This window comes from Branchiostoma floridae, chromosome 3 (assembly GCF_000003815.2).
Source record: "Branchiostoma floridae strain S238N-H82 chromosome 3, Bfl_VNyyK, whole genome shotgun sequence".
Classification (NCBI taxonomy): Eukaryota; Metazoa; Chordata; class Leptocardii; order Amphioxiformes; family Branchiostomatidae; genus Branchiostoma; species Branchiostoma floridae.
Window position 1 is genome coordinate 20,466,864 of NC_049981.1, and position 26,280 is coordinate 20,493,143.

Below are 26,280 nucleotides of genomic sequence, written 5' to 3' on the forward strand. Positions count from 1 at the left end.
GGTGCTATCGATGAGGTAATAACAGAACGTCCTGAACCTAAAGCAAGTTACGTTGTTCCAGACGAAGATTGTTCCACAGCTGAGCGCAGTAATGTTGTATACTGCTACGATATGATGTTACTCAAGCTGACTGATGGTGAATTTGGAGACAAAGGGTTGGACTGAATAACTTCCATATCGCCAGTGTGTAGATCTCTATGTATTATGAATGTTAAAGGCTTTGCAAACTGAACAAAATAAAGTATCTTATAAAGACGAAGAAGGATAAGTTAGAGTGAACTACCCACGAACTGATAAAATGTTGGCAAAGTCATGAGAAGTAATTCTCACCCACTAGAGCAGAGCAGGCTTCAAGCTTATGCAAGTTTTCAGACTCCTCACGCAGTGATTTCCCAATTTCTGATAAGCAATATGCGGACAGGCTTAGGAGGAACATTTGGAAGCTCATTGATGTGAATCTCGCGATTTCTCTCTCGGGAAATAATGAAACGACAGCGAGCCGAGTGCTATCTTTCCACGATCTTCTCAATCTGGCAAGGCACTTCGTTTCAGGCGTGCCTATCAATGGCCAATGGACTAGAACCAATTTATTTCCACTAAATTGCTGGCATGTACCTTATCGACCAAAGCTACATCAAGTTCTTGTCTGATGAAACCTGCCTACACCAGGACGTCTTCAAGTCAAAAGAACTAGAGCTAACGACGGTATCTTCTTCGAAAGTTTGCTTGGTAACGAATATTAGATAATTTCTATCAGTATTTATGCAGCAGTATAAGAACTATCACCGGTTACAAAATGCAAACGTTACTCCGACAACTGGATACATTTTGTGAACCGTTAGACATTTCAGGTAGCATCCTATTCTTGCGTCTAGGGCTGTGTACCTAAATACCCGTACATGTACCATACCTCTAAAATTGTTCAGGCACAGGTCTGGACCTATACATCTGTGTACGTGTACCTAAACAATGCAGTAGCAAATCTTTTTTACACTACAGATGAGTAAAATCACGATTCAACGACGACAATTGTGGTAATCTTGCAGTTGAAACTTGAGAAAACATGGGAAGAAATCGTTTTGAGATTCAAATATGTAATCCCCATACAAAGATGACAATCGCTTAAAGTACAGTTAGCTACATGTTCAAATTACATATGCTTGATCAAACTTGATCCTGGCCTGTTACCTAACCCGCGTACCTGTACCTGTCTTGTACTTGTAAATGAACCTATACCTATACCCGTACCTGAAACTTGTTTAAAAACACAGCTCTAGTTGTGCCGTTCGTGTATGCTTCCTGAAAAGTCTGAATTTTTACAAACCTCTATCCAGTTCTTTGAGTGACTTTTTCATTGCGTATTAACTACCTGGACCCATTCCTTCATCGGAGAACAAATACTGGGTATTTGAGCATTCTTCCAGCGAGTTGATTTGGTGATTTTGAAAAAAACAGATCTCTGATGTTTCTGTTGTTATATCCGCAGTATCCTGTTTTGGTTTTTTTCTCAAACTACGGCTTGCATACAAAGGGTTGAAGAGTGATTGGACTTTTATGCTCCACGAGTATTCAAAGAACTTCACGTGAATTGCTTTCCAGAAGACAAGCATTCATGAAAGAAATGGAATTTGTCCGAATGACGAACAACGCAAGACGTCCACCTTTAACAGCGATCACATGCCTTTTGTTCAGTTCAATGAAAATGCTCATCTGGACAATTTCACGGTTCGTTGATGACAAGAAATGAAGAAAATCCTTCGTGAAAATAGTTTTCACCGGTCCGCGTCGGGTGCATTTTCTTCTACAGGAGTTGGTTGAACATTACAATTAGGTCATTTATTTTCATGTCAGTAGGGACCAAAGAGCAAGGCACTGATACCAGGGGGTTTGATTTCTATAAATGTCAAAGAATATCTCTATATATAGATTATGGCGACAAGGGAACACGTTGCAACTGCAATGCAGAAACTTGGAGCGTTCTAACCCATCGTGGATGACGAATGTTCTGTGGCACTTTTCCGCAGTTCGCTGCTGACTATGTCGCGGGAAGTATATCAATTTTCCTTATCTCACGCAAACCATCATTGCATTCCCTGACAGGCCTATATAGGCGGAAATCACGAACAGTTTGTAAATTTTCCGCGCAGGTCCACAAAATGCACGTCAAACTACCATCTTCTCTCCAACATAGGTGATACATAATACCCTTCATTGCAGTCCGGGGACTCCTAATAGACATTTGGTCGGGGAAAATGAGATCCCGTTGAAACGTCTCCATGCTCCTCAGCCATCAATTTTCCATTGTGCGCTCGTTTCTGGCTGATTTAAGGCTGGTCCCCTGATGTTCAAGCTTATTCTATTTCACATTTCTCACTCGAAATTGCGGTCAACGAAGAAAAGGCACACGTTTTAACTGATGAGGCAAATTTGCGTCCCGCTTCGATACAACGGCTTGAGATTCATCTGTGTTCTCAGGAGCAAGGCAACTCAGTGTGCAGTGTATTCTTGGAAATATACCGTGAGTATGGCTTGGATTATAAGCACATCACCCACAATGGTCTTTTGATCGTTATTTCGCAGGTGTTTTGGCGATATGATGATCTTCCTAAATCTGGGATTACTTTGAAAATTGTACCCACTCCCCGCAGGATTTTCACCACTAACATCCGCTGCAATCTCAGTAGCTTGGCGATAAGTAGCAAATATATATGCCGGTGAAGGTTAGACATCCAGGTAATAGATTCGGCAAACAGCAGTTACTCAAGCAACTGGATATGATTTTGGAAACGGTGTCACTGACGAAAGGTAGTGTATGCAACCTGACTGTTTCCAAAAAGATGCTCATCAAACAACAAAGTCATTTCTCATTAACAACTGTCTCACCCGAAAAGTCAAATGCTTTTGAAAATGATTCATGCAAACCAGGTTCTATGCAGAGAGTTGGATGATTATAACTGTGATGAATAGATTTTCTAATCATAGATAACATACATAAACTGCCACTTGTCTTAGTTTGATAAGGCATATCTGATAGGCGATTGGACGTAGGCGGAAATTGAAAAATTTCCGTAAATTAATAACAAAATGAATTATTACTAGTAATCTACGACTGTAAGTGTATTTCGGAAGGAGTGTCTACGCCATGGTCAATTTCGGAAATTATTACTCTGAGCAATGATAAGACAGCAAATGTATTTTATTGAAATTAGTTCAAGCACAAAATTAGAAAATCATTCACCAAGGATGCTTGCAATGGATGAAAGATGGAGATCAGAAGAATCGTGAATTTGGAACAGTTGAGTGGTGCTCACTGTCCAAATGGATTCCACTTCTTTATCTGCTTCTTTACAAAGCAATTTATCAGCGCAGGCTTAAGGTTTATCGCAGGTACTATGTTACCAAAGGCGGCATCATCCCGCGCTGCAACAGCCTAGAGGCCTGTGGCAAAGGCATTTCACGGGCGTTTCTATGTTCATTATTCACCCAAATGCTTTTTGAAGTACGATCGACCAGACTTTACGCGATCCAGGCACACCGTCTGTTTACGTTTGGTTCAAAGTGAAGAACAGCGCTTCTATCAAACCTCAGGCGCCAAATGAAAAGCTTTCGAAAACAATACCTTCCAAAGATAACGTAAGGTATCAAGTCAATCTCATTCTAGATCTGTTAATCTAAACTCGGCCACATATTCTCACATAATCATGTCTCCCAGCCACAACTTACTAGTATATATACATATATGTACTAATATAGTGGCAGAAATGTGGATGCAATGAATCAGTGAAGGCAATGAATCAGCAAATGATGAATCTGTTCCATATCTTCCTAATGCTGCCATAGTTCCATGAAGTCCGGCAGAAGTAGAATATCAACCCTGAGTAAGGCTTAGGTCACATTTCTAAACCGGGGCTAGACCGGGATGTTTAAAGAAACGAAAAAATTAAAATGTATGCCTAGAAATATACACAAATTATGCCCATAAGTTTTATGGTGACATTTTGTGTATTTTGATGTCTTTTGTATTATTCTTTTCCCTCCCGGAAGCTGCCCAGCCGGGCCCCGGTTTGGAAATGTAACCTAAGCCTAAGCCTAGACAATGTTCTACAATGTAAATGTGTCAATGCTCTAGGATGGAATCCCGAAGTTTTGATTTAACGATACACAGTTGACAATGCGAATGTTTTACCAATCGGAATGCTCCATGGTCATCGCAGGCGAGGAGCTCGGATCGCTGGTCCTAGAGCGATCTTGTAAGCCTTTCTTCCGCAAACAGCGTTAACCTTCGATCACAGGAAAGAGGACACCGTCCCACCACAGCTTACAACAGCAGGAGGATCAATACAGGCAAGTACAGGCAGCGGCAGCCTCTGGAGCTGGTCATGAAACATGCATGCGGGTAAAAACGTGGGGTGCAGGGGCACCGACGCTTCGTACTGGAGGTGAGGGGGGAATAGGGCCATCAGGAGGTGAACCCTGAACTGAAGTAAGCGTTGTTTTATCCCAGATTAACGTCAACGAGACGTCAGGGCTTTAAAGAAGACGGAGAGTGCGTGCCACCCATAGATGCGTGACGACCCGCTCCTGGCGTCTGCTGCTAGCTGCTGAGAAGCGAACCATATGGTGAGTAGAGACTTCAATTATCCCCAATTCCGCTGGTTTTGTTTGGGTTTAAATGCTCTCGTGGTACATAAGATATGTCGAGTGCAAGTGCCTTGTTGTTCTGCTGCCGTAGCATGCTTCGTAAAATGGAGCTTGACAAAATACATTGGGAAATGTGAATGTTGCAATGACAAGTTTCATGTTCTGATGTACCCTTTGCCCAACCACATAGCTGATACATACATGTTCGTAAGAAGCAGATTGAATATGTGTGATTGTAATGAGATGACGTTACCTAAAAAAAAAGCTAATCTATCATCTTTGAATAAAATAAAATACCCATCGGGGGATAGAAATAAGCACTAGAAACCCCGGCTAACTCTCGGGCTGTCGTAGTCATTCGGGCAGTAACGGGAGTGGGACACAGCGGAGGCTTAATACAGCTGACATGCCCGGGGATAGGCTTAGTGCCGTAATCCCCTGTTACAGCCTGAGCTTTACTCTAACGATCCTGGAGGTCAGGGCTGAGTGGCCACAAATATTTACGTTAAAGATTGGTCCGACGTTATTGCCATACACCTATTTCTTCTAGGGAATAGCGAATGAATGCTACGTCGTCTTTTTCTGTTATGTGTGTTCAACCTTATCTGTCGTTTCATGATATGGTATGATTTGTTTATGGTCAGCTAATGCTTTGGGTGGCTTTTGCAACAGCTTGTATGATTGACATTTTAGCAGCTTTTGTAAAATTGTAACAGTTTTGGTAGATATTCAAATTAGATGGCCGAAGATTTTGAGATATATAAACAATTGTCCGGGACTAGTTAAATATCAGCCTCTTGTAAAACCTAATATTTCAGCTCACTGTAACAAATTGATCTGCTTCTAGAACTATTAATTCTCACCCATGCCGTCTTCCATTGTTTCCATCGATTTCTGCGCGACTAGATTATTGTGTATTTGCAGCCTATTGCTTTGTTAGCACGATTTCCATTAAGACGTCCCCAAATGAGATCGTGCTTGCCAAAGAAGTTTACAGCGGAAATGCACGAGAAGGGACATATCCGCAGGGGTTAGATCCCCTCAAATGTCACGAGAACAACATATGGTTATAGAAGCAGCCATAATGCCTGAGTACCTCTTATTGATTTCTTGAAAAAGAATGTCTTCGACAGTTGAATTCTCCTGGCGGTGGGCTGCCAACATCAGCGGGCGGTTTCTCTTCCAAGAGGAAAAATGAGCGTCAATGTTTGTCGTTTGACATTTCGGGCTGCATGTATGTGTGTGAAACCTTTTCTGTGGGAGCTGAAAAGTGATGAAGATAAATCGTTTCAATAAGTGGCCTTTTGCAAGTCAGTGTGGGCCTGGGCATAGATGGCGGCTTGCGGTGTGACGTCTAGCCTGTCTAAACGGTCAAGCTTCCACTGGTCAGGACCCTAGAAGTCTGACAGCCAACACGTCTAAGTCAGGAGAATAGACTGATCTTGACCGTCCATCACAACTAGCTTTTCGACCGATGAGCGAATGGCGAATGGCAATTAGCGGTTCGACTTATGAGAGAGGGTTGTATGTTACATCTTCTTGTTTTAATTTGCCTTTCAACGTTTTAATGGAGGTGGGAGCACCTAGTCCTGTCGATTTATGCATGTGTGTTAAGGTTGTGATGACAAGTTTCCTATCAGACAGAATCCTGATGTGCGTGACATTACAAGTGAGAATACACAGAAATAAGTTTTAGATGCGTATCATGATGTGATTTCATTTCGTTAAATGTCTCTCTATAGAGAGGAAAACGACACGATATGTTCGCGGAAATCCTTGAATATATGGCAACGTTGGTATCAGGATAAAGGTTTGGTACCTAATGCATGGAATGTTAGAAAGAGACCAACATCAAGTTTATCAGAAATGATGGGAGAAGTGCTTTTATATTGCATATGACTTATTACAAAACGCTGCATCCCCCAGAAAAATAGAAACCCGGTGTGCTACCGGCAGTTGGGGTAATCTTCCGTTGATCGGGGCAGGTGCAACAGGATTCCAGCACAATGTAAGTCATTATCGGAAAAGGAGAAGGGTCGTTTTCTGTTGCAATATAACAGTCATCTCCGTCTGACGTACAGAATGGACCACGGCGATCTGCAGCTGGTGTGAACTTGATACATCTTAATGACCACATCGATCTTTTCAGAAGCAACAAATAACCCGTAGGAAGGAAGTGTACATTAAATTCTTTGAGTGAAACCTTTGTATTTTACCGATAGGCGCTGCTGTTCCTGGGTGGGAAGTTACTCCGATGGTCTTGGTGGTAAGGGTTGGTGTTACTTTCACTTGTTAAAGAAACCACTCTACCTATCAATGAGATATGCCCTGTTGAGGGATGGTTGAAACATGTCGGTTTCTCTTTCGCAACTTGAACCCAGCAGCTGGTCTGTTTTACGGTTATACGATAAGGTTACAGAAACTAATGCAATGTTGTCAGTCATGTTTGGAGATTGTACCTGCTTGCCCTCTTCTCTATCCATCCGTGCAAAACCATTGCCGCCATTGTCATTACCGGTCACATGAATGTTGTAACGTTGGCTTCAGAGTTTATAGATCTATTAAGAAGTGTATACCATCACAGTGAGCGCACACATAACGGCATTCTCCATGGGTAAACGCCCATAAAGGTTTTACAATCAAATATAGGATCATTGTCAAGGCCAACGGCCACGTCAATGGCCCTCGCTGCATAGAATGCTCAAGTAGGGGTACTAGTACTTGGCCTTCGCTCTGGAATATCAAATATGGGGCCTTTCCACTTTTGTAATCGATAGTAATCATTTATTGTAGAGTGCATTACTGTAGCATGTAGAGTGAGATATTTTGTCAGATAGATTCAAGATCAGTTTTGATTCAGTTGGCCTGGCATATAACAAATTCAATATTTACATGAAATGCACAAAGAGTTACAACATAAAAGCGGCAAAGTGATAAAGCCTAAAGGTACACGATTGATATACATACATATCATTTCGAGGCATCCAATGATAATTATAGAACGAAATGCTATTGTATAAGAAAAGGTCCTATAATTTGTCCAGCACGTGACATTCAACCGTATCGTTCTTTCCACAAGAGCAAGAAAGGGATTAAAATTTGATCCCATTTGTGTAAAAGAATTGGCATTGACCCTGGTCGGGTCGGTACCATCTCTCTCCGTGGCGTTTGCAATGAAATGTAAAAAAATGTAACTCTACCAAATCTTGTTTGTATGACGCAACACGCAACAACACGCTCCGACTATGTATACATATGTATGTCACTGTTGATAGTATCTAAATTTTATTAGATATTTGATGTCCTTTGAAACTTATTTTATTTGCAAACTGGTCGCTTTTCTCGATCAACATGAGATATTGTACACCAGCTGCATGTTTCACCAATTACTTACGAAAGACAGCGCATGCTGTCTGAAAAGTGTGTGTGAAAAGATTACAAATAAGGATTCTAGTCATTCCTGCTCCCGTGAGAAAGAATAATTCTCCACAGAACGCTGCTTGACAGGGCCGCTATTTTTGGAGGACGGTCTCGAACGCCTCTGCATTTCCGCTATAGATTTTTCATTTGATTTCATGTCCAGTTCCCCATGAGTGCTGACTCCCGCGGGCGTGATGCCGAGGCCATTTGTCGATTTTACATCTCCTTGTGCGGGACGGCGAGTTCGGTCAAGATACAGGTCCTAATGCAGTCTCTGATTGATCATGCCGGCCCTCCTCTGAAAATACAATTAAACAGAGTGTAATCCATTTTCTTTCCCTCCCGGCGTCATTCAGGCTAAATTGTATTACGTGCAGAAGTACTAGTTTTATACAGCATTAGAATGGGCCTTGTTAATCTATGACTATGCAGACAAAACGTATTCATGATGTTAACATGGTCAAACTTGCCATCCTGTAACTTCCCCCGTCATGTCACATGGCGGGACCTAACCGCCTTGTGCTCATGAAATATCTCATGTGACCCACACCCCAAATCCACAAGGAAGGCGAACTGCGCTATTAAGGACGTCAATTGCCGCAAAATCCGTGTCATCAAAACAGCAAATAAATTACATCGTCCCTCATGAGTGCTGGTCTACAAGAAATCGATTCCAGTAAATCCTTTTTATCCTACCGTGACCTCGGAAGTTTACCAATTGTCTTCCAACTAGGAAACAACTTCCTACCAAGGGGAATGTGGTCTGATATGGATGCTTTCGGCATGTTGTATCGTACGGTAACCGATACCACCACCAGCTTATAAAACTGGCCTAATGGACAAACATGTTACTCGACTAACGGATAGGTTGTTTATACTCACGTGACTATGACATAATGCCCGCCATGTTGGATGATTAGACCAGGAAGTTGAACATGGAATTTGAATTTGTACATGTGAAACATGCATATTTCATATTGTGGACCGTGGATTGTTGCTATGGGCCTGAAATAGAATAAGTAAGATGGCGATTTATACTTGTAGTTAATACTATCCAAGAAGAATTCATAGTGAAAAGCACGGCTTGCGAACTGCATACATATTCATTTGTACAGGAAGGAGGAAGTGCAGCAGCACCGTTTGACTTCACATTACATGCGAACCAAGTGCACAGATCACTATATCACATTGACAAAGGAGAGAGCACCCTCCTGTGTGGTTAGCATTCATAAACGGAGTTTAGTATTGTGGACGTGGTTTCGAGCAGGTGCCCTTTACTGAGCGGGCTCGTGAAAGGTTAGTTAATTGCCTTTATAAATGTTGTAGTAAGTCAGTGAATACATGTGCATCTAGTGGCTTTGATAGGTTCTTAGTATAAACTTTTCGTAGGTGCCATATTCATCCCTTACTGTCTTGCCTAATTTCTTTATACCAATGGCGTCATGTCAAAGGATATACTTACGACGTACTTCAGAACATTAGTCAAATAACCACATCGAGAAATCCCTAAAATTCCGAAAGCTTTTATTGGTGTAGTTTATGCCACATTGACGTGATCATTGTCCGGATATCGATGTACTTACGCCAGCCTGAAAGACAGGACCTTCTTTGCCATCACTTACATTTTTCAAATGTCTTCTACAAAACAAAAACCGTATCAACAACGCATTTCCTCCCTGGGAACGTCGTAAAAATTATGTCTTCATGACGTGACATTGTTATGAAGGAGTTATCAAATTCCAATCTTGGGCACCGCAGGCGGACTGCAGCGCGCCTCCGCGCCCAGCGTGCCCGGACCCGGCGGAGCCAGAACCTGACCTTCCGCCGCTTCCTGCCACATCGCCTTTTCATTAAAGTGGACCTAATTTCAAGCAACAACAGTTCGCAATCGCGAGGTTCGCTCCTGTTATTCTGCCGTGTCCTCACGATCTGTTGTTCAGCAAAGTGTTGGTGTGGAAGGGCAGGGGTGGCTACAGGCTGCTGCGCACGTGCTGTTATTAAATCTGAGGACGTAGGCAATAACGGTGCAGATTTGAGTCTTCCGTACTCACTCAAAATCACACAGTAATTCCCGTCTGAAACAAAAGAAAATATCCTAAAATCTTACTTTATCCAAGATGTAAATCATGCCCAACAATGCTTATTAGCACACACACATATGTACACGCACACACACGAGCGCGCGCGCATGCACCCAAAGTTGTAGCACGTCTGTCCGAGGCAAATGCAAATAGCTAAAACTTCAGCACCAAGGACAGACGTGTCATCCGAATACATTACAGGGCCTATAGTTAACTGTTACAGATAAGTTAATATGCAGTCTATAATTACAGTGTAAACAGTACATTTTAACTTAAAAGTTTTTTTTTTGCTAATCATGTACATGTATCTATATGTGGCGAACAACACAACGAAACTCCTGTTTTATACCTTCTTTGCCAATTTCCATTCGAGTTCGTACGCACTGTGTAAACTGCAGTGACCCATATCAGATAGAATTCACCCTGACGAATACAGCTGCTCCTTTTGTTTGCGCCCACCCGATATGAGCTACGTTGGGTGCTAGAATGCATTCGTAAAAATATTTTTTGGGTATCTATACATAATATATGACCAAAAAAGTTGAGATTCAAAGTAGGGCTGTTACAAATAATTAGGGGAAACCCTCTTGACCTATTAATCATCGGGGGTCTTTGAATGATTAATTAGCTTCTCTGATTGGTCCCTGATTTCCCTGGACCATTGACCCGAGAGTTTACGACACAGATCCCCTTATCCTACAAGAACCGACATGTCTTTATGGCTTATGTGGCGCCCGACTTACATAGTATGTTACTCTGCCACTGCACCCGTTGATCAAAGACTTTTTTCACGTATTCATTTGCATTTCCTGATTACAGAATAGATGTGCCATCGTCGCTAAGAACTGGTGACATGTGACTGGCATTTTGTGTGTCATTAATCATTACATTTTGGACAAACACAACATATAGATCAATGACTAAACCATCAACTCACATACAAAGATTCATTTTATTATACCCGTCTCCGCGATTGCAGCCAGTGTCTACAACACAGTAACGGGTTGTAAAACGTATATCCTTAACATTAAAAGATACTAGAACAAGCCGAACCTATGCATTAGAGTAGCTTCAAAACCAGTATTTTAGATACGTATTAAACAGTCTACTATCATGTTCTTCATTACGACTTTCATTTGTGCATTCCTGTACTTATCCTGATTAGACATGAGTGTAGAAAAAGGCTATCGTTCATTTAATCATATTTTCATTGTACCAGATAGTCAATGTTGTGTTTGCAACAGTAACAAGAATAGGTATCAGGCCAATCCAGGTCTTAACTCAATTTGATCATACATAGACTCACGACTTAAACTAGAGGGACCAAGCTTATGTTACTTCCTCCCAAAGCTATCTATCAACAATTTACAACTTGCCATATTAGGAAGTACTGATAAATCTAGGATTCCTCCTAACAAATATGTTGTGCAACAAGAAGATATTGCTCTGTTGGAGATAACAGACGTTCACAAATAAAGCGGATGAAATCACCTAATAGGATTGTAGGTATTCAATCTGTCATGTTGTCCCCAGCGTGCAATTATGGTTAGAATACATATCAACATTATCTGTAATTAAAACAATACTATCTGTAGTTCATCTTTCTTGTCGTCGAACAAGTAAAGAAAGAAACAATTAATGCTGCTGATTCGTGCTTTTGGAAACAGATGGTAGATAAGAACATTTGTTCTACAGTTCTTTGAAAATAATCAATTTCTCAAGAAAACTAGGAAAATTACTATGCAAAAGCTAATGTTACAAATCATCCACGGATGTGTTAAATACAGAAAAATTCGACAGTTTGATATTCTGATAGAAGTACTGCAGTATCGCAGCACAGAATTGTAGACAAAGTAATTGCAACATGTCATAATAATGTAGTCAACAGTAGGAGTTTTTGCATGTAACCGTCATTTTGATATGAACCTGGAAATGTCTAGACAATGAACCTGCATGTGCAGTTTCCAATCTTCCCACTTTAACCAGCCAACATGGCGGACACTACCTACGTCATTGTCACGTGGGTACAGAAATCACGCCATTGTTTGTGTTTCTCCCGTAGGCACCTTAATTAGTGTTATCTTCACCCTGGATGCGTATTGAAGCAATTAAAGACGATTGCGTTCGGGGGCTACAAGTCTGTTAATGCGAAATTGGTCCCTGTCTCTTCCAGTCTGGCGGTAATTGCGCAAATTTTTTTTGCCTTTCTATGGGGCGTTAGGTAGCGTCATTTGACGAAAACATGGCACGCCTTACATATCAACGGGGACTATCTCAGCGAAGACAATAATTATAAAAAAACAGTCTTTTCAAACTCTCTTCGAGTATGTAGATGGTTATAATATCTACAATATTGGTGAAAAACAAACAAGTACGTATACGATTATTGATTAACTTGCCTTTATTGGTCACAAAGGATTTTAAGAGCATATCATCCTCACAGATGACGCGCGTAGCTATAGAGGCAACCTCAAGGTCGTAGTAAAGGGAGCATGCTTAAGGCTATATCACAGAGGAATAGAGGCGAGTTTTGCGCGAGAATTTTAGAGCAGAGTCGATGGCTTTTAAGTACATATATGTAATAAAAAGCGACAAAAAGGCCATTGCCCGCTGATTGCTGTAATGCGTACGACATATTTGTTATACCGGTGGGACAATAAAAGAAGCATCCCGGAGACAGATTCGGGCATTAACTCTATATCTAATCAAACATGTATGATCTCGTTATTTAGTTATTGCCAATAGACACAGCCCCAATGCTTGTAGTCTCATTAAACCGGTGGTCCTAATGTTCTAAAGTGGCATTGAAAATGGCCCATTTTCGTTATCTGTGATAGTAACGTCGGTAGTCTAGAATTAGCCTTGGGGTATATTGGCGTCATGTGGCGCTGACATTGCTTGGGTTGTTGATTTTCATAGCTCCAGGGTATAGCTACTCACACTCGCAATGGTAATGGAAATCTTGCAACAGCCGTGTGTTTGTTTACGCCCAAGGGAAGGCTTTCATAATCACAGCACATTCAGGAGGAGCTGTTATCATTTGAAAACTTCTGTGGCAGTTTGGCTGTTGAATAATACCCACGGTGCCATGATATCTACTTGCAGCCTGTCGGCCAGTAAAGACCTTCTCTAGCCCTATGGAGAGCTGATCTGAGGAAAGAGAAAGACCGGATAGCCACCGCTCCAGACGGTCCAAAAATGCCTTCATGAGACTCTTGAATGTTCTTGATATAACTACGGAGCAATAGTAGCTTTAAAATGACCCTTCCGGTTAGAGGGCAACACTGCCCAGCCAACCAGTAGAAGCTATACTGATGCACAGCGCGGAAGAAAAGCGGATCCGCAGAAAAGAACTCGCGATAGAACTGAATCAGCTTATAAATGTGTCTTGTGTGGCAGGGACTCTCAATCTCGAATGGGATCTGGTCAGCCATTGCCGAAGCTGTAGGGCTGATGTGAAAAGTATTTTACAATGGTGAATAGTGACGATCGGGAGGCCGTTTACACGCACGCTTTAAAAATACATCCCCTTGATTGATCCACATTTTCCATATGACAAACGTCAAATGCAGCCTCGACCAATCAGACATTGCTGGGGTAAGTTTTTACGGCCATCTCTATAGTTACTTTTTGTAGGTTTCCGGTGCCGTATTTTTGCAGCTACAGGTGATTGCATCGGGCTGATGAAACAGTAATATGGTGTTGGGTGTATTTTTTCCTGTCGGTGGCCAGGCGTCAGGAAAAGCTGTTAATGTGGCACGTAAAGTAGAGGTGATAGTCACTTTAGTGCCATAAAGTTTTACACCTCTCTCGTTGTGTTTATGTGGTGGGTGTATTATTATATAGGTGACAAAATAACCAGAAAGTAGTCCATAAAATCTACCCATGCTGTGAAGGATTACATTTTTGTGAAAGGCAGACGTGTCATGACTCATGGGGAATACATATAGAAGGGTAGTTTTCAACTGTGTCGAAACTTTGCTGAAGTTTGGAGCAGTGAGAACATTAACAGTAAGGCAAAGAAAAATGCAGTGTTTCCGGTTTCCCGACCGACCCTTGTATAATCTGCCGTCCACTGGCAAGGGATATATAATTCTACGAGGCGACATCTGTGTGATGAAATTCAGACCTCCTTTATTGCATACTCTGTTAACACGTTAAAGATTTGAACAGTTGACGTAAGAATTTGTAGTAAATACTTTTACTTATTTATCTTCGGTTCACTGATATCCTTGTGCTTGTGCGATACGAATATCTGTACAATTAGATAATAACACGACGTTGAAAATAGCAGTGTCCTATAGCATTTCATTTTTACATCACTTAACTGTTTGTCAGATCACTCCTGCCGAAGTCTTAAAAGGAAAGGAAAGGTAGAAAAAATTGAAAATCCATACCTACCGACCCTGGTTTTTCAGGACCTTAATCAGAAACACAACGTTATTTCCTAGGTCTGATTCAAGATACCCGTCATCATTGTAACACACACTATAGACGTACTGTATTGGGCGTTTTTTCCACTTGCAGGTGTGCATTACGTTAATGATATGCCAAGTAGCACTCATCATACAATATATCATCATTGAAAAGGTTACACGGGCTGTTACGTACAATTCCCCTCCCTTGTCATTGATACAGCAACGACAGGATCGAGTTAGGTTTAAAGCTACACCGTGCCAGATGGCTCAATGTTTCAACAAGTCTAGCGTTACGAATGCTGGGCAAATAGGATAGATGGCGAGACAACGATTTACTGTGCCGGTGCTGCCGGTATTATACGGCTGTCACCATCTTCTCAGGTTCTACAGTCTGATACAATCCTGGTAATCCGTAATAATGCTACATAGGGTAGAATGTATGTGCTTCAGTGACGCTTCATATCGTGATGAATTGGTCATACATAAAACATGATGGGTAGGTGGACTGGCGCACCCGGCAAGGCGCGGAGGCAGCGCCGATAACAACTCCCGTTACACCCGGCCTAGAGGACGTTCAGAACACATGAATCTTTGCCACTCTGTAGATAACTTCTTTTCTTCCGCCTGACACGCCAGTCCACAACCCTGGTAAGTACGTTCTCTGTAGACCGTTTCTCTCCTTCTCGGATAGTCAGGAAATATGAAATGATGTGAGGGGAAAATCGCTACAAGCTCTTATGTATGTAGATTAAAACAAACATCCTCCTAATGCTTAGCAAAAAATGTCGTATCTCCTGATAGAATTTCTTGCATCAAGTGCTTTAAAATCGACTTATATACTACAGACAGAAAACGGCGCACAGTGAAGTAATATTGTACTCGGTTTTCGAGGCTTGTCTTCACGTATATTAGACATATCCTGTGGTGCTTTTTTGCTTGCAGAATATGCATGAAGTCTCCAGCCTGGATGCCATCCAATTATTCGCCTGTTAATGAACGTAAATCGTGTGAAATGTCCCAGGCTCCCTTCGTTTGTTAAATAACGCGTGTATTAATTTCATGGGTTGGAGTTAATAGCAAGTGAATGCTCGAATCTGCATGGTAAACATCCTTATCCTATTTTCAGTCCAAACACGTTCATCTAGTACTTTCACAACTGCACTCATCACAGATTGCTACCTTGTTGTTGAATTGATAGTCCTTTTCTCTTGTGGCCTTTTATGGGACCAAAATTACTGGTTTTGAGATGGCTACAGGGTGCTATTTCTATTCTTACGCCGCGAAAGAGGTATTAGGAGAAAGATGGCCCAACTTGTTTTCTCCTAGTAAACTGTAGTTATCGTTCAATATGGAATCCTAGCGGATGAAAGAAAATGATAACATGTTTTGTATATCGGTTATTTATTCTAGATTGTGGGAAGGTAGTTAGTATATCTAACAGTAACTGTCGGTAGTACGTTTTTCATATATCAATGTAGTTATTTCTGCCGAGCAATTTCAATTTAAGTATTTTCCTACAATTTCACTAAAAAAAGTCGACCACTGGCAGGTGATATACAATCTTACGATCAGACATTTGAGTAAAGGAATTCATAACTTCCTGGATTTTACATCTGTTAACAGATCAAGGCTTTGAACGGAATGCGTAGTAAACATTGTATTTCTATGTTCAGTGTATTGATATATTTGCGCTTGCACCAGGTATATCTGTACAATCACAGCGTGATGTTGAAAATACCAGTGAAAGTGCCCTGATGCACTTAATTTTTTCATAGTTTAACTGAATTCGTCCGATCCCTTCTGCCGAAAAATGAAGGAAAAAATCACTACCTACTGACTTTTATTTTTTTCAGGCCCGCAGCATTTTGTCTTAGGCCTAATTCAAGATACCTCATGAGAATGAAGTTCCTCACTCCTGTGTATGCAATTACGAGGACGAACGTTGTGAGTGTTTTCTATTAATGTGTACGTGTGGGGAAGTTGACACCAAGGTACATGATTCCCCGTTGTCAAGCAGGGTCATATTCTCTTCAAAATCCTCTGAGAAATTTGGTTTTATGACCGTAGCATTCATCAATATTAAGAGTTGTTTAATGAGTCAGCGAGAAAGCCTGCGGGTGTTTTCACGTGGGGAATATATTAAACCTTTCATAGTTTTCCATCTGTAGGTTTTACATGACTTGCCGTTTTACTGGGTGTCGTCTTTCGAGTGTGCAGCTGGCTGCCTTGCTTATTAGTAAAGCACCGAACTTCGCCATATTCTGTTAGGGATGAAATATAGCATGGCCTCCAGCTTATCAGTCATTTCCATATGTGGCTCCTAATGCAGCGTGGAAAATTAATGTCCACAGCTAGCTGCAGGGCTTCTGTGGCAAGAACCTCCGACTTTTCCCTTAATCTTCCCCTGCAAGGCTCCATGTTTCTTTGATGGTTCAGAAACAGGCAATCACCATCGCGTCTGACGAGGTTCCATACATACTCAGTGTTGTACATGGCGTTGAACTCGTAAATGACTCGTCCCAAATTACGATGATGATTACCGTGGCAAGACTTAATGGAGGTAATAATGTGAACCTCTCGTTTCGGGCGGTAAAAGAACGCAGTAAATGCCTCACGCTGATTGATTTTTGACCCGGATGAAGTATTGGTATTTGATATTGTCGCATGTATCTTATTCTAGGCATCGGGATGAATGAGCTTGAAGAGACACCAGGTAATACATGGAGGTCTCATGCTGAAATTGATTCCTGTACAGTGGCAATGATACATTGATGTGTACTTGCTTCTGCCTGTGAATAGGTTAAGGCCCCCTCTCACTTGACGTGCGGCACGCTTGCGGCATTGCTGCGTTCGGAAGATGCTCAACGAATTTCAGAGATAAAGAACGAATTTTCTTACTTGTTGTGTATTTTGTGGTCTTCTATGTCACACTTTTACGTATTGCGCAATATCTGAATTATAACAAATCGGAGAAAATAACAAAACAGTACCGCAGTGAACGAACGCAGCAACGCCGCAAGCGTGCCGCACGTCAAGTGAGAGGGGGCCTTAAGTAGCTGTGCCATTCTTGTGCACTTGCTTCTGCCTCACGGTGAATAGGCTACACCGATCGAGCGAAGTACTTGTACAGTATAAGCAGCTGCGGATCACATGCTGTTGCCATATACCTTGCTCCGGCCACATCTTTGTGATCCTTATGATGGGCTACTCAGTGTTGTGGGGTAACATTAACATAACGAGTCAAGAATATCCTGGTTGATAAACACAGTACTTTACAGAGGAGCTAAGAAACATGTGCATGTTCGTTTGCACAAGCCAAGGGGAGACTGACCATGTGCTCTGTTTGATCCCCAAGGATTTTTATCATTAGAATATCGGAATTTTGTAATAGCCTGCGTGGCTGTATTGGTTTATGTAAGGAGGCCATAGTCACTTTGGCCTCATTGGTTTATGCTGCAGTAGATCATAGCTGTAAACGATGAACAAGATGCATATTGGTCAACATGTCAGTAAGCTATATTCTCTCCCGTTTCGCAGCAGATAGAGCTAACATGTGATCGACGATGCAACCAGACCCCCCGATGTTTGATCGTCACGTGACAGAGCACGTCACCGAGCATCCCGATGTGTCATGGCCGCCACCTCTGGCGACGACCTTGGCCATAGTAGAGAGGCCCACTAGGCCAACCCTGGACATCTTCGGGGGAAGATGTCAGACCCTTAATCCCAGAAGCCTGATCATAAGGTTTGTTGGAATCTCTGGGCAGGTATACTACTATAATTCACCAGAGAAAGCAGTATATTACTTTTGTATTGTATCATTGTTTTTTTTTTCGCGGCATCATATCTCGACACCAATTTGTATTCATTTTAGCTTGTACATATGGTTAGTAGTGGCGCTAGTGATGGGTTTGTCGTGTTATAGATTTACCGATCAATGCTTTTTTTTCTTTTCGTATCGAATATCATACCAGTCTACATTGTTCTTGGCGGTGATCTTTTGATATAGAGGTTATAAAACTCTTCTTACTCTGACTTTTATAGCACCCCAGAAACAGAGGATGTGCCACTAACCAGCCTCGGTAGTCTGACTCCTCTGGAGGAGAAGAATGAGAGAGACAGCGGTTTCCCCTCGGAGTCAGACATCTCCCTATCCTCCAGCGCCACGCCACTGTATCCTGGCATCTCTCCATCCTCCAGTACTACCCCGCTTCTCGGGGACTTCTCAAGGTCATCCACCTGTCAATCACTGGGGGATTGCCTCTCAAGGTCATCAAGTTCCACGCCGCTTATTGGCGAGAGCATCTCGAGGTCGAGCTTAGCGCCGCTATTGGGAGAGGTTGCTCCTCGGTCGGCAAACTCAGATTACGACATCGCGAACGAGCAAACTACGAACAAGTCGTGCCTGCCGAAGTCGTCAAGTACGACACCCCTGCTGACGGATCTGGATCGGGACGATTCGGGGTACTCGCTCGACTCGCAGACATATCAAACGTCGTGTAAAGGAGCGCAAGTGAACCTTGGACATTCGGCATCGTGCGATGCGATAGAGGAAAGTAGCGGGAAGGAAGAGCCAACAGACTGTACAATACATCCAGGTACGACACGGATGTGCTGAAAACCTTACTTGATTCGCCAAATTGTTTTTGAGTTTGTGACCTAATCTTAGGCCAGTTGGGCGAAAATGTACAATAACGTTGATTCATTCACTGATTACTCTGTGACGGGTAACCTCCGGCGACAGAGTTTTGTTTTTGTCCGACGTGATGAGTGTTTGCATCTGTATCTCAATGTTCCCTTTGTCGCATTCGTATTAACTTTGACATGTCCTCTGCACGCAGTCGCGCGATGATGTAAGTTGTTTTTTTGCGATAGCTGTTTTTATAATCGATGTAATAATTATTTATATCATTGCTTCACCTAATCACCATATGTTTCTGAAATTCCCCCAGAGTTTGAGAGAGTGTACGAAGAATGGCAGGGCGGGGGAGGCGTCCCTCAGCGAGAGTACATCAACAACGGCTTCGACAAGGTTTACGACCAGGTATATGACATCAGCAGTATCGTCACGGTTAGTGATGACGTCATGAGCATGACGTCATATATTGCTGTTGTAATAGCAAAAGAAGGTTTCCGATTCCCCCCAATAAATGAAGACAACTTATAACAATATGATGAAGATAGCGTGTTATACTTGTCGATTGACCTTAATGTGTACATAAAGCCGGGATCTCACTGGACTGCGGCATCTTGCAGGCGTCGCTGCGTCCTAAATTTGATTTGCGCCACGTAATATGATTCGTTTCTTTGTCGATGAGATTTGCTGAGCGCCCTGTCAAATCACTCGGGCACAGCAAGGTCGCCCACATGCCGAGGGTTCAGTAAGATTCAGTAGCTTAATCTATTCACAAAATTTCAAGACTAACGTGTCATTGTATGCTAACAACATTTTGTTTTCTTTGTGATGTGCCAGCTTTGCCACACTGTGTAACTACGGTAACTACTCTCACACACGCGGTTCAACGCACCAAAAATCATAAAATGAAAAGGTCAAGGCAAAGGCCGAGGAGTGTAGAATATAATTTACTGTACAAAACAGCTTAGTATCATACACTCTCTGTACACAGGATCGTCCTGTGTGTTGGTGTGTATTATTGAATATTATTGAAATCTTCGTGGTCATTTTAGCCAATATGGTCGGTCCTTATCAATTTTCTCTTCCCTATATGATAGCAAGCGTACTGTTCGGTTATTGCCTTCCGCCTATACCCACAATTTATCTCTGAGAAGCAGAAGTACATATGTTATAAGTAAGAGTCCAAAGGGTAATTCTACCGGAAGTGTGAAAAGAAGCAATCATCCATCATATTTTCGCCTACAGCTTTTTGAACTGCTGAGAAAATGTTTTTTGATAAATGATGCGTATCGTCGCTAGTCCCACCTGGGGAAGATACTGACTTTTACCCTTTTCTGGCATTTTACCACGAAATAAAGCTGACATCCACTCAGTTGGACTTCATTTTCCGCGGAAAATAAAAGGTGCGACGTACGGTGCGGCATCTTTATATTCAGCCACACTGTCTCATAATTCACGGTTTTACTTTGCTATTTCAGCGGGTATGTCACTGGGCCGCGTCTGTTGGCGACTGTTTGCAAACAGACGCCTATCAGTCCCAATTTGTCTCCAATCTGTTGCAAACGGGCGCCAATTTGTCGTCTAAAATGTTGGATTTTTGGAAAATTTCTTAGAAGAAAGACCAATTCAGTAATTCGATGTTTAAAAACTCTTTTTTTCGTGTGATTTTGTTTAACATCCAGGCTTTTTCCAAAATACGCACCGGCCAACCTTTTTCAGAAGCTTTCCGAAGTTGTTTTATCAAATGCAGTGACAACACCTTGCGATTTCCAGTAGTGTTATCTTGTTTTTAATTTGGGCCGACACTGAGAAGGTGACAATCCGGCCATTTTATTTTAACCCCGCGTCATCGTACGTCAGTGCGACTGCTGGAGAAAATAAGCGAAAATCGCAAAGCTGCAATTCATAAATTGTCCCAAACAGACCCGGCCAGAACAACTTTCCTGACTTTCAGCCGCCCCCCTAATTCCCCGTAGCGTGCATATACTTGACACGGGCACTGACACATGGTCAAGTATGCTAGAAATTCTATGAATAACATTTTCAAGTCTTGAAAAAGTGATTTCTACGAGATGCACTTCTGATCTTGGAAGAAAGCTGCTCCTTGATGTGAGAATCGCCATGTTGATAGATGTGGCCAGTGAGTGGGGATTAAGGCGGGTTCTCTCCTCTCTGATCAGATACAGGTCTGAAAGCCGGTAAAATTGCACCCATATATCATGGAATATCACGCGAATACAGGAGAGAATATGTATGTGTGTTTGTGTGTGCGTACATGTGTAGACAAACAAAAAATGAGAGAGTAATGAATAGCGTATCCTCTGCCTGGGAGTAGAATCATCCCAGGTCCACTAATAGATCCGTCAAGAGAGGGTTTGGTGTTGACTTTTGCATTTCCCGTTTCTGAATAACACCACACAGAGGTTTGGAGATTGTTGCGCTTTGTTGAAAATCGCCTCTGGCACCAGCCACCCGGTAAAATGTGGCTGTGAAAGTTTGACGGCACAGATAGCGGACATTGCGGAGCCAGCGCTAATCTCTGTATCCACCCGAAATGCCAACTTGCGTCCCTGCATACAATGTAGTAATACCGAGGCTTCATTCCACCACTAACATTTCAGTATATGGCACTTGGCAGGGCACTCTTTACAAGATAGCGTAAGACATATCTGAGTAGCAGTGTTGGAATAAAGTTATTTGACGGAGCACTGCACTGTGCTTTGAGAGAGGGCAGCGAGATCGCCGTATTAGTGCAATGGGGGTATAACGTACCCTACGGTTGATTGCTATCTGTAAATGTTGTATTTTTGGCGGTGATTTGATTTTGTTTCCAACTCAAAACCATCGCGAAAATGCTTTTTACGTCTTCTGTCCACCTACTATATTGTTTCAAACGCGAACTTAAAACCACCGCATACACTCCATTTTCTCCCAACCACTAGATTATCGGCATTTACTGTGTTTGTCTTGTTCCACAGGTTGAGAGAGGCGGCACGTTACCCAGGGACCCCAGCACAGTCTTCCACCAGGGTCTCCCCCCAGACTACATGGGCATGTCCGTTTTCTCCACCATATGCTGTTTTGCACCTCTCGGAATAGCGGCGCTCTACTTTTCTCTTGAAGTGAGTATCAAGTGATTTCAAAGCTGGCATCTCACTGGACGGCGTCATGTTAGCTGCGTCGCTACGTCCTAATTTTTGTCTCCAAATAAACTAGGTCTGGAGATTGTTGTTACCAGTGATTTACATCGGGGCATTCTGTTTGAAAGACTCCGAAGAACATCGCACATAAAAGTTTACTGTCGCTTCTATTCGATTCCTAGTCTGGATGCCTGGCTGTTCTGATCCTACACAGACCAGCCCTTCGGGCTACGGCCAAGATGCTCCGAAGAAAATTGTCTACAACACTCTCCCCTCATAAATGATAGAATTTTTTGCGGTCAGGGGCCTGACATTGGTCCGCCATCCGGGCTATCTTCCCCTGACGTCTTCCATTGATCTCCATTGGCACCCCAGTCCACCCACGCCGCAGAAACACGCCGCATTAGCGCGTACACCGTGATTAACGAGATAGGAGGTCTTTTCATGGGCAAGCAAAAAACGAGTCAATGAAGCCCTGCCGTCAATTAGGTGCCGGTAAAGGTCATTAACTTAAACACCTTCGTCTATTTATAACAGGCTGCTGAATTCATTAACCCATCATTCTGTCAAAACGTGCCGTGCAGAATACTGATAATTCACCCTTAGCTTAATCGTGCTGTTATGGTATTCAATTCAATAATTCAAACGTAACTTTTAATTCCAAGAAAAAATAGTGTTTTAATAGCTTTTGACAGTATAAGCTTAAATCCACACCCGATCTTCAAACTTTAATGGTTTGTGCGTGCTTCTATATCATTTGCAGAGAATGGTATGTTACGTTTGTGTTTCCTTGGAGATAGTTATAGACATTTTCTCTGAAAAGGGTTATTCTCTGGTTTATTCCCATCTGGGTTATTCTCTAGCAGATGACTTTTAACTTGTTTAAGTGCAATATATCTTGTTTAAGTGCAATATTCTTGTAAAAGCTACAGTGCAATACACTCTAAGATTGCTATGTAACGTTGTGCAATACTATATGTATCAAAAAGTCGGATGCACACCTGATGTTTTACCTTGCGCCCTCCAGAATTGTTATTATTCTGATTAAGGGGTCGGCCTAGGTTTCTTCGTCTTTTAAACTCATCTTGTATGTTGATTTTAAATGTGTTGCGTTTATATGTCAATAAAGATGATGTCAACCCCCCATGTTGTTTTCATTTCTTGGCAGACGAGCAGCTCTATAATACTGGGGGACTACCACTTGGCGAGTAAGACATCCCGTCGTGCCCAGCTCCTGTCCATCATGGCCATCATCCTCGGAACCCTTGCCTACACGGTAGCGCTGGTTGTCGTGGCAACACACATGACCTGACCAATGGCAACACACATGACCTGACCAATGGCAACACACATGACCTGACCAATGGCAACACACATGACATGACCAATGGCAACACACATGACTTGACCAATGGCAACACACATGGCATGACCAATGCCAGCACACGTGATATGACCAATGGCAACACACATCACCTGACCAATGGCAACACACATCACCTGGCCAATGGCGACAGACGTGACTTGACCAATGGCAGCACAGATGAATTGACCAATGGCAACGCATATGAACTGACCAATGACACCACAGATGACCTGACCAGTGACAACACACATGACTTGACCAATGACAACACATATGACTTGCAGCTAGCATGGTTTGATCATGACCAAAGGGAACAGCATACAGTTTGATCACTTGGCAAACGCGGATGATATACATGTTCCAGGAAATCCTTCACAGTGTATTCGGACATTTGAATGCGACACGCCGCTTGAATACGGGATCATGGGTAGAAGTTGGCTGTAACATCTTCAAGAAAATCATATTATACAAGTCGTTCTAACTATCGAAAGATGAGTTACACATTCTCCGTATGTTATTCTTTGAAACCTTCGCGTGAGGTCCTCACCAACAGATGCGATACTTCAAACTTTCAGCTTAATTGAGGGAACGGTGTACATATCTGCATGTGTACAGTTAAAAGAGAAACTTCGCCCCCCAGTTGTCGTATTATTGATGTTGAATATAATATGCTGCAACTGGGTAGGTACCATATTACACGTTCAGCCTTGTAACATGATTCGAAGCGGTTAATTGATCATGACACGTTTTTCTTATCAAGAGAACACTATATTAGGTACCTGAAGCCTGCATGTTCCTCTACCTTCAGACACAAAAGTAGTAACTTATACTGCTCTAACTCTTACTATATACTTGTCAAAATGTACAAGCTTAGGGATCACTTAAGTTGTAAATAATGTATAAAAAGATTCTTAAAATGGCAAGACGTTTATAATTATGATAACAAGCGGTCCAATTAAGTCACGGTACACAACTTTACACGGAACTGGGAACATGAATCTAACCTAAAAAATGTAAAAAATATGACATTCTACGTATGGAATAGCATGCGACGTGAACAATAATTGTGTTTTACTCGTATTTGTATCATATTTATTCATTGATAAATGGTTTATTTGGACGCATTGTGTTTTCTGTTCTCGTCTCCTCCGTATATCTTACTATACTAGCCAGTAACTGATACATTTGTATTGAAAGTAATCATCAAAGATACTAAGGTACTACTTCCTGAGAACACCAATCACCTGTGCACTACCATACTGACTTGCAGGGCGATCTTCTGGTCAGGGTTGTAATTGACTTAGAATCTAAAGGTTAAAGGTTCGAATCCCTATATAGCAGCTCCCAAATGCTGTGCCATTGAGAAAGGCACACCTCACTGGACTCTGGTGAGAATGATTACGCCCTCTCGTCTCGGACGTAAAGCCCAGAGTTTAAGAACAGTCGACGTCATACCTCGAGCTCGTTAAAGATACCACCAGACTCATCGAAAAGAGTAGGGACCCATTCCGTTGAGAGAGGATCAAACCTTACCGTCTGGTCTTAGGAAGCTTGTACTTTTTGTACAAAACTAGTGTGTTATGCATTTACTTACCAGTTATCGAAATCGAAGCAAAATTGCACACAACTCTTAATTTAATCGTTTTCATGATCAAAACAATGGGATCTTCTTTCTTCTTAAAAACATCCCTTATCCTCCCTATATCTAAATTGCCTGGGGTGTCTGTGTGGCGCAACGGCTAGATCGTTGGAATCAGAATCAGTAGAGGTTCTGAGTTCGATACTCGCCATGCCCCTGCCCCCATGACGGTGGAGTGACGCCCACCGAGCCTCATGGCTAATCTGTCTTAAGGTGCCAAAAACACCTACGGATTTGGTGCTGCCAGTGTGTCAACATCTGCACACTTGCCACTAAGACCTGTGATTTTTTTTTCAATTCCAAAAAAAATTCTTTTTTATCTAAATTGCCTGTATATGCGGACAGTTGACTGATACATGAGTCCGGTATTGTGAGCAGGTTCATCAGAGGTGTAATAATTTTCGTATCGATTTCCTTTAAGTCAGATACAATATAAAGCATGAATAGGCCGACATCATGTGTTTGGCATGTAGGGTGACCGTGCAGTGATCACTCATTGTTTCGCCTGTTACATCGTGTCTACTTTTGTTCTCTCGCGGTCTGTGATGATTACAGTTCGGTTGTTTATTGAATGAATAAAACACGTTCATTATCTACGCGGGGCAGTACAAGCAGTGATAGCTGTCTGGCGCATCCTTTATAATCATTGGTATATCCTATAACACGTTTAAATGTTTAACGGAATAAGTTCCACCCCAATGTTTCGATAACGTTGTACCGAAATAGCAACTGTTAATCATCCGTTTCTCAAAGAAGGCAACCAACAATGTGACACACAGCCTGTCAGATGGAAGTTATACAAAGATGGTGGTGAACCATCTGAAAGTGAAAGTTGTGCTCAAAATACTACATGCTATCCAAGGCTTGGAATCTTTATGCATGGAATAAGAAAAATCGGCTGGCATTTCAGTTCTGTTTCAGTCATGTAAGCAAATGGTA

At 42.1% G+C, this 26,280-nt stretch overlaps 1 protein-coding gene across 6 annotated transcripts in view; it reads left to right on the forward strand.

Moving 5' to 3' along the window:
- Nucleotides 1–24,822, forward strand: part of LOC118411124 — a 27,398-nt gene extending 2,576 nt beyond the window's left edge. For 2 of the 6 annotated variants that reach the window (XM_035813161.1, XM_035813163.1), the window contains exons 2-7: nucleotides 4,505–4,620; nucleotides 18,098–18,305; nucleotides 18,605–19,158; nucleotides 19,513–19,631; nucleotides 22,175–22,318; nucleotides 23,505–24,822. In XM_035813161.1, the coding sequence (XP_035669054.1) occupies nucleotides 18,124–18,305; nucleotides 18,605–19,158; nucleotides 19,513–19,631; nucleotides 22,175–22,318; nucleotides 23,505–23,648 (1,143 nt within the window). In that variant the 5' untranslated portion in view covers nucleotides 4,505–4,620; nucleotides 18,098–18,123 and the 3' untranslated portion in view covers nucleotides 23,649–24,822. Of the gene's footprint in view, nucleotides 1–4,504; nucleotides 4,621–15,041; nucleotides 15,209–18,097; nucleotides 18,306–18,604; nucleotides 19,159–19,512; nucleotides 19,632–22,174; nucleotides 22,319–23,504 lie in introns of those variants that run through there. The other 4 variants (XM_035813166.1, XM_035813162.1, XM_035813164.1 and 1 more) reach the window with 4 other exon arrangements.
- The last annotated feature ends 1,458 nt before the right edge of the window (nucleotides 24,823–26,280 follow it).